The sequence below is a fragment of the Arvicola amphibius genome, chromosome X (genome assembly GCF_903992535.2).
Source record: "Arvicola amphibius chromosome X, mArvAmp1.2, whole genome shotgun sequence".
In the NCBI taxonomy this organism is placed as follows: domain Eukaryota; kingdom Metazoa; phylum Chordata; class Mammalia; order Rodentia; family Cricetidae; genus Arvicola; species Arvicola amphibius.
The window spans coordinates 115,237,335-115,252,438 of record NC_052065.1 but is presented as its reverse complement, the minus strand read 5'-3'; the positions used below and the strand labels follow the sequence as shown (position 1 = coordinate 115,252,438).

General features: G+C 41.9%; 1 protein-coding gene across 8 annotated transcripts in view; it reads left to right on the top strand.

Moving 5' to 3' along the window:
* The window catches only part of Enox2 (ecto-NOX disulfide-thiol exchanger 2), a 281,277-nt gene extending 268,510 nt beyond the window's left edge, over nt 1-12,767 (top strand). For all 8 annotated transcript variants that reach the window (XM_038316243.2, XM_038316241.2, XM_038316238.2 and 5 more), the window contains 4 exons: nt 391-498; nt 4,212-4,320; nt 8,534-8,619; nt 10,847-12,767. In XM_038316243.2, coding sequence (XP_038172171.1) covers nt 391-498; nt 4,212-4,320; nt 8,534-8,619; nt 10,847-10,978 — 435 coding nt within the window. In that variant the 3' untranslated portion in view covers nt 10,979-12,767. The remainder of the gene's footprint in view (nt 1-390; nt 499-4,211; nt 4,321-8,533; nt 8,620-10,846) is intronic.
* Nucleotides 12,768-15,104: the final 2,337 nt, after the last annotated feature.

Sequence of the window (15,104 nt, the reverse complement as noted above, 5' to 3'; positions counted from 1 at the left end):
CTAGACCTGGATGGAGGGGGGAGGAACTTGGACTTCCCATAGGGCTGGGAACCCTTACTGCTCTCTGGACAGGAGAGGGAGGGGGAGTAGAGGAGGGAGGGGGTAAATGGGAGGTGGGGAGGAGGCGGAAATTTTTAATAAATAAAAAAATAAAAATAAAATAAAAAATAAAAAAAATATGAACAAGTTCAGAAGAAATATATAAGAACCAGATTTTTAAAGAGAGAAAAGTATCTTGATTTTCCCAAGATTCTTTTTCTCTACATGGAAAAAGTACTGCTTGTAGAGGGGGAAGTGGGGCTGGTCTACCTGATACCTGACCTCAGCCAGGGATTGTGCATGAAGTGTAGCCTAAGTGAGTGACGTCATTACCTGTAATCCCTCATGAAGCATCTGCTCCAAGTCCAAGAGGAATACAAAAAGAAAGAAGCTGAACTTGACAAAATCAAAGATGACAAGTTCCAGGTGGAACAAATGTTGGAAAATCTTCAAGATAAGGTACGTGAGTCCTACATCAATCTTTCCGTCTCCCCTGACCCCCTTTCAGTGATAATGAAAATGCTCTAGAAGTTTCTGCAAATACTGTTGGTTGGGAATTAAAAGTCTCTCTCTGTGGTAATTCTTCTGTCAAGTTTTCTGCTTTTAAGTACTTAGCATTTCTAAAGGGTTCTAGTTAGGAGACCATAGGGAAATGATGCTTCCTGGCGTGCTCCTCCTGGCTAGCTCAGTTTGCCTTTAATACAACATTAGGATCACCTGTCCAAAGGTAAGCACCACCCTCGGTGGGCTGGGCCCCCTTTCATCAATCAATCATTAATCAGGAAAAAATGCCCTACAATTTTTCCTGCAGGGCAGCCCATAGAGGCAATTCCTCCCTTGAAGTTCCATCTTCCCAGATGAGCACGACTTTAACTGAACATTTCATTAAATCAGAAACACAGCTAGAGCGTTGACCCTTCTTTCCACCCACTCTACGTGATCATGAGCTGCCACCGCTCGGCGGAACAGCCAACACCAAGTCAGGCTGAATCCCAAAGCGTAAGACATGGAGGCAGGGAAAACAGTTCATTGTCATCCTTACCTACATAGCGAGTTAGGAGCCAGCCTGGGGTATATGAGACCCTGTTTCAAACAAACAAAATAGCCAGTACCAAAATGGGGGAAGCCCTGTAAAGAAACAAGGAGACACAGTTTTCTAAAACCTTATAATAGCAGCAAAGAAAGGAAGGTGAAACAATCAAGTGAGAGTCTGCTGCATAAAGAACATGGGTAAGACACCTAGGAGAGTCTTTTTAACGTTTGGATTCTTCTGTGCATCAGAACCATGAGTCAGATGTGTTTTTATGATGTGTAAAGTCTCCCGATGTCTGTGTCATACCTCTCCAGTCTCATGTGCCTCAGTGCTCAGCTGACGTTATGCACTAGAAAAAAATGACTCATTAACCAGAACTCCCTGCTGTGGATATTTGAGAAGGAAAAGAAAACATAGGGCTTGGACCAAAAGTCCAACATCAGCAATGGTACAGTTCCACAAGAGCTCTGCTGTTGGTCTTCCTTGCTCAGCTCAGGAAGACGGAGCACATACAGGCCCCCGGTTTGTTCACCAGCATGGGGATGTACCCCAGAGAGCCATTAGGAACTGGCAACCTTGGTGTAGTTGAAACAAATGATTGAAAATGTTTTCTTTCAGAGGCCATTTGCAATATGCTTTTAATCCTTCCACATCATAAAATCATCTCACTTCCTACTTTTCCGGGTGCTATTAAAGAAATGAGCACAATCCCAGAGAAATTCATTTATCAAGCATTTAATTGAAAAGTGCCAAAGCTGCTGCGCTATCAGGACTTTGCTCATGCTATCGGGCTTTCTAAATTGTCCCAGAGCTGCAACAGAGCTCTATTTCTCTTCCTGTATAAAATGCACTGTGCAGCCAGAAGACCCTCCATAGACGAGGGGCTACGCCACTGCTATCATGCTTCCCATCGCTCTTTAGGTTGCCATTTCAAATTGACTGAAGCACATTTTTAGTATAGGCTGCTTTCCGCTTTGTGGAGAATTTTGTCTAAAGAAACAGGAGGTCAGTTGGCACAGAAGAAACTTGTCATATTGTGCTTGATGACAAATGTTTCTCATCTTGATTAGAATATACCACAAAATAACAGTTAAAAAGACGAGAGAGAGCCAGATGATAATCAGAAAACAATGGGTCAGATTTTCTTCTGTGATTTCACGCAAAGCTTCTGTTACAAGAATTCGTGACAGATCATTACAAACTGATGTTTTTTGTGAAGCTGCTTTGTGGCCAAATATTTCAACCTGAAACAATTAGGTTAGGAAGCAAAAGACCATCACATTAGACTACAAAAATAATTTCAGGTTGAAAGACAAGCAGCAAGTTTTGGTGATGAGGGCTCTATTTGCTGCTTTTCTTTGGGTTTCTTGACAGTAAGCCACAGTATGAGCTATTTGTTTTTGCAATTTAACAGTGTGAATTATGTCTCTTATACTGGTGGAAAGAATGACCTCCTCAAATCTGCTAGTGAATTTCAAAGAAATCAGTGTCTTCTGGTATCCCTTCTAATTTGTTAAATGCCAGCATGATAAGTTTGAAATCAGGTTCAGTTGAGGACCTGAACTTAGCCATTCAATACGGCTAAGACTTCTTAGAAAATCTGAATATTTTAAATCAAACTCAATCTGTTAAGTGTCCACACTTAAGAAATGGCTTCCTGGCCCACTTAAGGTTGCCAGGGCCGTAAAAGCAGATGCAGAGCCCCTGCCTCCGGAATAAGCCAGTGCTTCCAACCAGATGTGGTATAAAACCGATGTCTCGCAGCATCCATAGACCACTTCATCCCGAGGTGGTATATAGCAAGCTTTGGAGACACCTTTAACGAACACAGCAGTGCAGCCCCTGCTGAGAGCTTGTGGAAGGGAAGGAGTGCCAGAGTGTCCGAATCAAGCGTGATGGCCCCCACCCCTGCCCAGCGTTCCCCCAGCGTTTTCTTTTATAGCAGTAGAAGAGCAAAACACTGAGATTGATGCAGGAATTTCTTTCTTTCGTTCCTCTGAAAGCCCTTACTCTATCTGTGCAGGAGAGAAAGGTATTTTTTCTACACCCAAAGATAGAAAGATCCACAAGCAGTATAGGGACACTTTTCAGATTCATTACCTGCTGGGCATGGGTTTTACCTGAGTGTTTCATAAAACCAAACTGCTGCCCTCAGAGAAAGTTTCCACAACAAAAAAAGGCAACTGACAATTGATACTTTTATTCGTGGTCATCTCTGACTATAAAGGCAGAAATATTTTAAGTGATAACAGAGAAGAGAAACAGTCTCTAGTCTATAAATAAAGGTTCTAATTTCTAGTCCACAACCTGCAGATACCAGAATAGACTGGACACGTCACAGATTTTCTAAGCAGATGTGGGCCTTACAGAGTATGGATCGAACGTGGAGAGAGAGGAGGCTATGAAAGAATATAACCTGATATGAAATGCTAACTCTCCCATTTCCATTTCCTAACTATACAGTCAGAGCAAACTTATCCAGTTTATCCTTTCCTGTATGATGGAGGTGATACATGTATGTAATACACAGAGTTGTTGAGTCTCCTCCCCAAGGTTACTTGTATAGAGCTAAGAATGATGAAGCCAGGAGAACACACTGCTCAAAATAAATATTTACATCTTTCTGCATTTGGAAGTCATATAAAGAAGCTTTGAAACCAGTGAGATGTCTCAGCTGGTAATGGTACTTGCTGCCAAGCCTGAAGAACTGAGTTCAGTTCCCAGGACCTACATGGTAAAAGGAGAGAATCAACAACAAGCTTTCTTTTGACCTCCACAGGTGTACCATGGCACACACACACACACACACCCCAAACAAGTGTTTCGAAAGGGTAATTTGGGTTATCTGGTGTTTTTATAATTTGAATTTTCAGTAATCCAAATTAGACTATGTTGTTTTGATGATACTGTGTTGTTTTGTGGACCTGTTACTGGGCACAGTGGAATACACCTGTCGTTCTAGCTACTCAGAGAGCTGAGGTGGAAGGATCACTTATGTCTGAGAGTTTCAGAGCAGACTGGACAACATAGTGCAAATGTATCTCATCTTTCAATAAAAATTATCTGTTGCGCAATTAATTGAAACCAACTCTTTGGCCAAATAAGGTGAACTGACCCAGAAAGCCTGTTGTTCCTGCAGGAAAGCTGTGGTTCTAAACTGTGTGCATCAAGCGAGGAAAGTGACTTACCTCTTGAGAAGACCTTGACCGGCACTCCTGTTAAATCTGAACGTGAAGCACTGCTAGTGGGTAAGGATGCCAACACACACACACACACACACACACACACACACACACACACAAGCATAAGGCACAGAGAAAGACAAGGGGGTTATTTAAGATTAATGTGTCTGCCAAGTAGTATGAAGTGTGACGGTGCAAGAACACAGAGTTCTAAAGGTGTTAGGAAAAGATCAAGAAAATTTTCCCTAAAAATTCAAAGAACAGCTCCAAGGTACTTCTGGCTCCTTGTTGCCACTGTCATGTCAAGCGTGCTGATGGCAGCATTATACTAAGAGTGGGTCAACTGGAGAAGCACATTGTCTCTACAAGGAGAGAGGGCCCTTTCCCATTCATTCAGCAGGCTCATATAGACACTGCTGAAAGCTTTTTCAGATGAGCCTCTGTAGCAAGTGTCTGCCTTCAAGTTTTGTGCTATTGACCGAGCCATTTTTATTTACGGGGGATATTTGTTTTTACTTCTTGACACAACCTATACTCTTTCCAATACTGCTTTTCCAGCTCTCCAACACCAAGTATGTATCTGACCACTTTATTCAATTCAAATCTAATATCAACTAGCTGAATTTCCATTCCACAGGTTTAAAGACCCAGTCTCCCAGATCAGCCCCCACTTCAGATACCAGGCTCAAACATCAGATCCCAAATGTATTGGTCAACTTTCCTTTATAAAAGAGAAGGCTTATTTGGGTAGACAGTTTTACAGTTTCACTGCATTATTGGTTGGCACTGTTGGTGCTCTGGGGCCTGTAATTAGGCAGCACATCATAATCAAAACATGTGGCAAAATCATTTATCTCATGGCCAGGACATATGACAGACAAAAGAGAGGGAAGCACTAAGAACCCACAGCCATTTTCAAAAAGCATGCTTTCAAGAGTGTCCCACTAGGCTCCACCTCTTAAGAGTGTCCCACTAGGCACCACCTCCCTGTAGTGCCACAGGATGGAGACATACCCTTTATCACATGAGCCTTTGGGCATCGCTCTAGATCCAGACCACAAGTTACACACTCAGTCCTGTCTGGTTACAAAGTCAGGAACTTCCCAGCACTCCACCAGCCAAGTTCTATAACTTGTTAGAACAGCTAGAACTCCCAGGAAGTATTTGGCTTAACTATTGCCAGCATGTAGGAGAGCATAGTTCGCACCCTGTGAGCCTCAATCCTTTGAGGGTTGAATTGGAAAACACAGATATTTATATTATGATTCATAACAGTAGCGAAATTACAGCTATGAAATAGTAATGAGCCAGATGGTGGTGGCGCACTCCTTTAATCCCAGCACTCAGGAGGCAGAGGCAGGCAGAGCTTTGTGAGTTCGAGCCCAGCCTGTTCTACAGAGTGAGTTCCAGGACAGCCAGGGCTACATAGAGAAACCCTGCCTCAAAAAAAAAATAATAGCAAAAATATTTTTGTGATGGGGGTGGTCACAACATGAGGATCTGTATTGAAGGGTGGCAGCGCTAGGAATATTAAGAACCACTGGTGTAGAGAGCGAAACCCAGGAATGGAAAGTTGGAAGAGATACATTGGACAAGAAACTAAGAGGAAAGGAGTCAAGCTTCTGAACCCTTTCTGGGCTTGCTATGCTACCTTCTCAGCACTTTTAAGTGTTCTCCATTTGGAAGGCTCTCTGATCTCCATCATGTCTTTATGGAGGTTTCATTATGTATGTGTGACTTGGGAGTGGGAAACCTAAAGACTCCATACTCCTGTTATGTCTTAGCCTAACTGTTGTGTTGGCCAGTCCCCACCATGACACTAGTAAAGGGCTTCCGGCCACAACTACTATCCCAAGTAACCAGGCTAGCAGCATATGCTGTAATCTCAGCATTCAGAAGGCAGAGTGAGGGGGATTGCAAATTCAAGGCCAATCTCAGAAAACAAATTACACTGAGGTCAGCAAGGTGACTCTGTAGGTAAAGGAACCTCCTGCCAAGCTTTACCACCTGAATTTACTCCCAGGGATTTACAGGATAGAAAGAGAGAACTGACTGACTCTTGCAAGTTGTTTGTGGCCTCCACTTTCATACTGTGGCTCAGCCCACATACATACAGTAAGTAAACTATTAAACAAACAAATAATAAATAAATGTGCAATTAAAGGAGTTATTTAAAGGATCTGTGTACCAAAAACTGGGGAGAAATTATTAATTTTGTCATTATATCATATTGACAAATGAGTCAGGAAACTGTCAATAATGTGTTAGACTCTAGTATGCTATAATTGCTCTTACTATCTAAAAATTCCAAATTGTACAGTCAAAGAACTGGGCAGCCATAGTTGCCCATCTTGACACCTATATCTGTTTGCCGAGATTCAGCTCCTCCATCTGCAAATTGAACAAGCTATTACTTACCTCGAAGGTCAGTTCTGAGTACTAACATGATACCTAGCCCAGATCACTTTCCACAGGACAGTAGTCAGCTACAAGGAAAGCAGCCAGCACTTCCAGTACTAGTCACAAATGCTTGTTGACTTCATGTTCCATTTGGGAGCTAATGGAAAATTGGGGTTCAAATTTTATTTGGTCCTTTAGCAAGGGTTGGTTAATCCAAGCTTCTTTTTAGGAAGTGAGCCACGTCCAAAACCCTCCATGCTGACTGGCTTTTGGGTATTTTGAAGGGATACCTGTCCTCTTTGGTAATGGGTGTTATACTCTGATAGAAGGCTTTCATATGTTAATAAAGGTGCACATGGGGGATCTGCCATCGAGACTTTAAAAAAAAAAATGACAACTTTTTAACATTTTCCAGCTCAAAAGTTTTTAACTAATTGTCATGGTAACAGAGGTATTGGGGAGAGAGGGGCTTCTCTGTAAATGGATAGCCCAAGAGAGAAGAAAAAAGATTCCTTCAAGTGACTACCTCTTGCTTGACTTTTTAAAGAATGTAGCCTAGCTGATGGAGAAATCTGCTTTTTAAAATAAGTTCATTGAGTGTGAGCTCACAAAAACTTATTAGTGTTTTTAAACCTCTGAACTTATTTCTTAGCATTCAATACTTTTCCTTAGCTATGACATTTAGGCTTTCTTTGAATATGGACTTTTTTCCTTCAGAACTGAAGTTTTCAACTCAAATCAGAGCTTAGAAATTCAATTTACCTGGTCATTTAAGAATAAAGTAATGATAAAAGTAATAATATCCCTTTTGAACAGATTTTGTGTCTCACCCCGATTCCTCCCAGATTTTCTCTGCCCACCCTTCGCCATCTAATATTTGAAAGGTTTTCATGAAAAATAATTGAATTTCAAGCTATCATTTAAACTTGTGCTATTCTCTGTCAGCCTCTAAAAGGACAGAAAAGTTGCACTTTCTAAACCAAGTCAATGCCCGCTCCTATTTCCTGGCAGTTTTTAAGCTCAATTCTAGAAGATCTGATAAAAGGGAGTGAATTCACAAGCATTTAAAGATGCATCTATACAATTTTTGAACGATTTTTCCAGTTGTTGCCAGTTAAGTGTTAGAACAATTAACGTGACATCCATGAGAATGAAGACACTGGTTGCAGCTGCCTCTCACCCCAGAATCAAACTGAATTGAAATCTCCCAGGCATTCCTGAGAGCTGGAGGCTGCTGGGAGAACTCTGTTAGAGGAACACATCTGGGACCCTCAGCACACAATGGCAGTGACCACTCATGTCAGCGGGAAGAAAATGGGTGCCTTTCTTGAGAGAGCAACTCACAAAATAAAACCCCATGCAATCAGCAGATTCTTCTGTGAGAGGAGCTAGATTAATAGAGCAAAGTACGTGATGTGTGTTTCCCACGAGACAGTCTTAATTCCTAAGAGCATGAAGTCGTATTTAATGACTGCTAAAACACCCATCATCATCTAAAGTCATCTAAATTCTAAACTTCTAATTGTTCTCAGTGATGACAAGTGCTGGGAGTGGCCTCACATGCCAGCTTCACTGTGTGACACAGCACAGTGAAAGGCATTGAGTGGTAAGAACCATGGAGTTCACGTGCCTGCTCTACCGCTTGTCAGCTGTACACTGAAACTTTGTCTTGGTGCTGACATCTGTGAAGTGGGAGTTGACAGTACCTATGCCACAGGGTTTTCATAAAGATTTAATGAATAAAATATAAGCACACTTAAAATACCGCCCAGTGTATGGATAGTGTGCATGTGTACATTTTGTCTGTATGCGTTCATTCACTGTGGAGTCTCGAGGAATTTCGTGCTGTAATGTAACCTCTGGGGCTTTGTCTCTGCAGGGATCATCTCCACATTCCTTCATGTTCACCCATTTGGAGCAAGCATTGAATACATCTGTTCCTACTTGCACCGTCTTGATAGTAAGGTATGTGGGGAACTCAAATGGAGATGGACGGATGAAGAGTTCTTTCTGTGTAGGTGACCTTACTCTGTTGAAGCATTAGTGGACCCTATTACTTACACTCTAAGCAAGTTCCCCTTTCTTTGTCTCATTGTATTCATTGTGTGACATCCCTCTTAGAAATAGTGGCTTTCTGTTCTACTTTGCTAAAACTGAGACATTTTCTGAGACTTGAAACTTTTGGTGCCAAGACCAAGGAAATCCCATGCAAACTAGAATTAACTGGCTAGCCTACTCCTAACATATATTTTAGAAGATTCTGGCTGCTCTTTATTTCCATGCAAGCTACCAAATAGTCAGCAAATTAACCACTACTTTCTCTCTTAGCCATTGGACAATTGTCCTGGGCCTCTAGCCATTAACAAATTTTGATTTATGAAATTGCAAATCTTACTCCAGCTACCCCCCACCATCACTACTGCCATTATCTGCTATGAAACAGTTGAGAAAGGTTCAAAACTGATGAAACAATATGCTGAGGGATTCTGGAATGCCGATTGGGTAGCTGCTCATAGCTGATCTGTGGGCCATTTATCTGCATGTTATCCTCAAGGGAGGATCTCACAGTCCACGTGAAGTGAAGGCAAGTGTTAATTCCCTAGAAAGTCAAGAGCCAGACTCCCAACTCTTCCTTGGAACAAATAAGCTCATGATATATATATATATATATATATATATATATATATATATATATATATATATATATATATATTTAAAGTAGCATTTAGTTAAGCTTTCCTGTAGAATGTGTCACTATTTCACCAAACTGGGCCTCCTGGGAAGTGCCATTTAGTGTGGTTTCCTAACATTATGTTGTCCAAAATGTTAAATCAGAGAAACCGTTGTCGTCTTAGCAAAGGCACTGACCATTTGGGAACCTAATTGCTCTAAGCATATTCTAACTTCAGTGATACACTTTCCTCTATGACCTTTGTGTTAGTTCTAGACGGCATTACCTCCTTATTTCCCTCTAGGAAGTAATTGGCAGTTCAAAGGATGCTGGAACAGCAATATCGGGAATGTGTGGTCAGTTACAGCAGCAGGATATTGAACTGTATGTCAGTGAAACTTATCTCCGTTTTTCAATGTTTAAAAATAATGTACATTGTTTTGGAATGCAAGCAATATAAAAACACAGTGAAGAAAAAGTAAAATTTTCTATAGTCTCAACTCAGGGATAACCACTGTTAGTGGTTTATCCTGTAATTTCAGACCCTTTTCCATAGCTATACTGTATCTGCATGTATATAGCTAGATCCATTATCTCTAGTCACATGTTTTGAAACGGGAGTTCTATTCTGCGGTGCCCTTCAATGTGCTTCTCTTACTTACGTGGATCTAGTTAAGCAGAAGCATTGTTGGGAGAAGGCCACAGCTTCACTCTTAGCCTGGGCCCAACTATGCCCTAGCAGCTTTCTGCCAGGGCTTTAAAGGGTACCTAAGTTCTGTCTGGCAGTAACTCCAGGTGGTCATCAGCCAAGCCCTGTGCCAAGCTCACAATTAGGAACGTTGTTATGATTTAAAAAAAAAAATATGACTACGAGAAGAGAAGCCCTTAAAGAGTCCACAGATTTGCTTTTGTATGGAGGGTGTGTGTGTGTGTGTGTGTGTGTGTGTGTGTGTGTGTGTGTGCGCGCGTGAGAGAGAGGGAGGGAAAGAGAGAGAGAGAGGGGAGAGAGAGAGAGGGGAGGAGAGAGAGGGGGGGGAGAGAGAGAGGGGGGGAGAGAGAGAGAGAGAGAGAGCACATTGGGGAAAAGAAAGAAATGATGTGTCAGAGTAGGAAGAGAGAGTATTCTTTACTCCTATTACTCTTCCTTTGTGGGATGATGCATATGTGGAAGATTCTAATCCATTGACAGGCATTTCTACCTCTGTCCCCTACAAAAAGACTTTGTACCTTCAGTGGGCCTAGACGTGCATGCATCCACAGCACTGGGCTGCCCTCATTCCGTTGGCTACATGCCCAAACTTCTCCATACAACTGCCACCAGTTCTTGTCAAAAGCAGTTCCATGGACCATATGTGGTGGTCCCGGCAGATGAACACTGATGTCCAAAACCACTCTAACAACACACAAATGCACAAGGTCAGGTAGATTCCCCTGTCACCACCCTCAGCAAACACACACATCAGCAGATGACCAGGGATGCAAAGCTGGTTCTGATTTGAGGGTGTCCTCTCTGTCCCACAGATCTGCACCAATGACGTGGAATGTCTCATGACTAGACTCCAGCATACCTTCAGACAGGAAATGACCGGAGTTGGAGCCAGCCTAGAGAAGAGGTGGAAATTCTGTGGTTTTGAGGGCTTGAAGCTGACCTGAATCTCTTTGCCTAGCAGTTTGGGATCCTGAAAATAAATTTGTGCTGAACAAGTTTAGGATGTGATTTTGTATTCTCAGTGGTTGTCACGTGGACATTGCTTTCAATTTGTCAGTTCATTCCTGAGTATCTTTCAAGTTAAAATAAGGATCCTAGAACAGCACCTCAAGCTACAGGTCCGAAAAAGAAATTGCCTCAAACCTCAAGTGCTGTAACTCCCTCCTATTTCTGGCAATTGCTTGTCTTTTCTTCTAAGTAGTATTGAAAAATTCCTGAGGCTAAAAAGTATTTGGAATGTTTTCAGTGTCCGTTACTACTGTTGTAGACCTTGTACTTTTCAGCACTGTTACTTGGTGATTTGTGTGTGGTTTGTGTTTCCAGACTTCTCTTCACGTGTTACTACTTGTAAAAAGGAATAAGAGGAGTGTTAGAACTCTCTGCAACTGCCATTGTCTTTCCAATCCACAGTAAACAGTGAATGAAGAAACCATTCGTGTCTTCTACAGGGTGCTTTACCAGTTCACCTTTAAAACAAAAAAAAGCATGAACTGTGGTTTTTTGTAAAAATATTGTGAACCAAAAGTTGACAAACGTTCCAAAGTTATTTTCTCTAATAGATAGAAGGTCTATTTCAGAATTTTCAAGCAAGAACTCAAGGTGGATTCGTGGAAAGTCTCCAGTGTGACTGCTATTGTGTTTTTGCGTTTTTCAGCTGCTTGTAAATAACCTGCTTTTAAAAGAGGGCATGTTTAGTTTTCTATAAATTAAAATGCAGTCAGGCGTGGGCACACGTGCACATATCGGCAGAAGGGATTTATTTTACTAGTCTTTCCCTTCTGGCCTTCTCAAAGTCTGTTGGTCCCTTTCTTCCTGCTCTTAGTGTGTTGACTTGCAGACTCTGTGCTGCTGTAAATGCTGTTTACTTCATGCTAACTGTTTGTAAAGATCTGACGTGAATATTGAACATAATGAACTAATGAGTAACAGGTGGGGTGTGTGAGGCTTCCGGCACGTACGTCAGCTCCACTCAGAATGCTGACTGACAGGAATACCTCTGACTCAGCTGTGCCCATCTCTCCATTGCAATGGCCTCGCCAAGTTTAAGTGGACCATTCAGGAAGTCCTGCTTGATGGAAAAAGAAAAGAGCATAATTGGAGGCTGTTATCCTAAGGTAGAGATGGCCTTTCTTCTTTTTGTGGTGGTGATGGTGGATGGTGGTACTTCTAATTCCACAAGCATCCTCCCTGGAGTTCAGTTGAAGGTAAAAAAAAAAAAATGCAAGAGTGAGCACAGAGGCAATGGGAGTATTTCCTGAAAATACCTTGCAAATGAGATGTGGGTGGTGTTCAATGATGTATTTTTAAAATACAAATATTCCCTTTTATACCTCAGCTTTGTGTTATGTTTTGAATGATTTGCTTCCTATGGGATTCTTTAGATCATCTCGGGTTCCCTTTGAGTTACCAGGATGTTGGAAGAAGATGGCAAACTTGCTTGATGACTAGAAATAGCATTCCACAGCAGTCCATTCATCCTAAAAGTTGGCTTGCCCCACAAGCACCCCACTGTGGCCCCAGCAGGAAGCTAGAGTTATTTTTATATTAGCTTCCTCACTAGAGCATCTCTGCCATCCAGGCTGCTGCTCAAGAAAGCTTTGATTCGTCCGCCTCGGGGGTTCCTGAAGTACCTTCTTTTTGACCATGTCTGTAAAATCAAGAGAAAATTTCCACTTGCCACTTGTTTCTTAAATAAGTTAAATAAAATTAAATGTCAAGGCTGCCGTACCTAAACATCTCGCTTGTCTTCATTTAATTTCCTTTTCCCCTTGTTTCTCTTCTTTTTCCTTGAGTCGAGGGTCTCACTATGTAACTCAGTCTGGCCTAGAATTTGCAGTCCTCCCACTTCAGACTTCCGAGACCTGAAATTCCAGGCATGCACCATTATGCCCACCCAAACTGTTTCAGTTACGCATTCCAGCTTGATCCAGGCATAATTCTTCTAGCATGCTTCCACATACTTGTGATGGTAAACTTTGTCTCCAATTGGCCATGTGTTTGGTCCCATAACAGGCACCATGTTAGTATGAGGAAATTTCCTTAGATGTCATTAAAATATAAACCAATAATCTTTAAGTAGTGTAGCTTTCTCACCAAAATCTCCTCACTGAATTCATTCACAACCTCAAGTGTTGGCTAAGAGGTACCCAAGGAAGGCTATCTGCTTCTAGGCCACCCTCCCTTGGAGTTAAAACTGCAACATCAGCTCTTGTCAGAAGTTCTTGCCTGTTGATAGCTCTACAAATTTCAGCCCTCACATTTACTTAAGCCAGTTCCAGGAAATCTCGTGTGTGTGTGTGTGTGTGTGTGTGTGTGTGTGTGTGTGTGTGTGTGTGTGTCTGAGTGAGCATTCTCACACACACAGGGGTGGTTTCTGTCTTTATTTTAGTCCATTACATGGGTTGTCTTTTCTGGAAAGTTCTGATAGCTATAGTACTATAGAGCTGTTATAATGTAGAGTACAGTTGAGCATGATGGTGCAAACTGTAATCCCAGCACTTGGGAGGATGCAAGAGTGATTTAATTAATACAGTTTCTGGGTGATTATTTCGGGTCTAAGCTAGCTGTGTGGTCGGGAACCAACAAACAGCCCCTCCAACAAATTGGCCCCCAACACAAGAGGACCCCAAATTCAAGGCTGTATGCCTTATATTCTTCAGCTGTATGCCAAGTTTGAGGCCACCCTGGGCTATATGAGACTCGGTCTTTAATCAAGAAACTAGGGAATAAAGTATACTTTCATAATCAAATTGCAGCACACACCACCACCACGACTACAGTCCTTTCTGTTCATCATAGAAATTTATTAATGAAGCTATTTTCTTTAAAATGTCTCAGTGCTACTTATGGTTGTGTTGTTCCTCAAATATTTTGGAATATTTTTGTCTTATTATTTTATGAGAAACAGTATTTCTGAGTAATAATGAACATGAGATTTCTTTTTGATTTTCAAATGGATGTTTCATCTCCCTCCCTTTTCCTGTGACATCTCTAGTTCAGATGTTTTAATATTACCAAGTTGTTTGTACAACTTGTGTCGATACAAATGGAAAACATTATTGTTCAGAAAAAAATAGATACATCTGTGTACAAGTTATATAGAGTTTGAAAAATTCTTGGCCCCCAAATGTACGATTTGGATGTAGTTCACAGTGAACTGCATTATTTGAAGAGATTGTAGCTGACCCTCTCTTATGTACTTGCTTTGCACAAAACCACCTCCTGCCCACATCTCTTTTTTACTATTATTATTTATTTATTTTACTTACTGACCACAGTTTCCACTTGCTCCTCTCCTCCTGTGCCCTCCCCCGCCTCCCTTCCACACAACCCCATCCACGCCTCCTCCTTTCCTACTCAGAAAATAGCAGGCCTCCCATTGATATCAACAAGACATGGCATATCAATTATAGTAAGACTAAGCACCTCCCCTTGTGTTAAGGCTGATGTCCTTGACCCCCTGGTTCCTATAATCCTTCCTCCCTCTCTTCTAAAGCTTTCCCTGAGTTCGGCCTAAGGTTTGATTGTGAGACTCTGCATCTGTTTCCACCAGTTGCTGGATGAAACTTCTCTGATTGCTATCAGGCTAGGCACCAATCTATGAGTATAGCAGAATATCACTAGGCATCATTATATTGACATTTATTCCCTCCAGGAGTGTTTGGTTCCATCCTAGGTCTCTAGGACATCTAGCCTCTGGGTCCTGGTGCTCCAGGTAGTGTCAAGAGTGGGCTTAACTCTCCTGGCATGAGTTTTAAGCTAGACTAGTCATTGGCTGGCCACTCTCTCAGTCTCTAAGCCACCCTTACCCCAGCATATCCCATGGGCAGGACAGTCTTCATGTCAAAGTTTATGCGGCTGGGTTGGTGTCTCAATCCCTCCACTGGAAGTATTGCCTGACCACAGGAGATGACCAGTTTAGTCTGCATATCCCTCACTTCTTAGGAGTCTTAGCTAAGATCATCCATGTAGATTTCTGGGAGATTCCCATTGAGCCAGGTTTTTACCTGACCCCAAAAGACTCCCCTTTCCAATAGTCTCAGTGCTCTCCCCCTCCATGCACCCCCAACC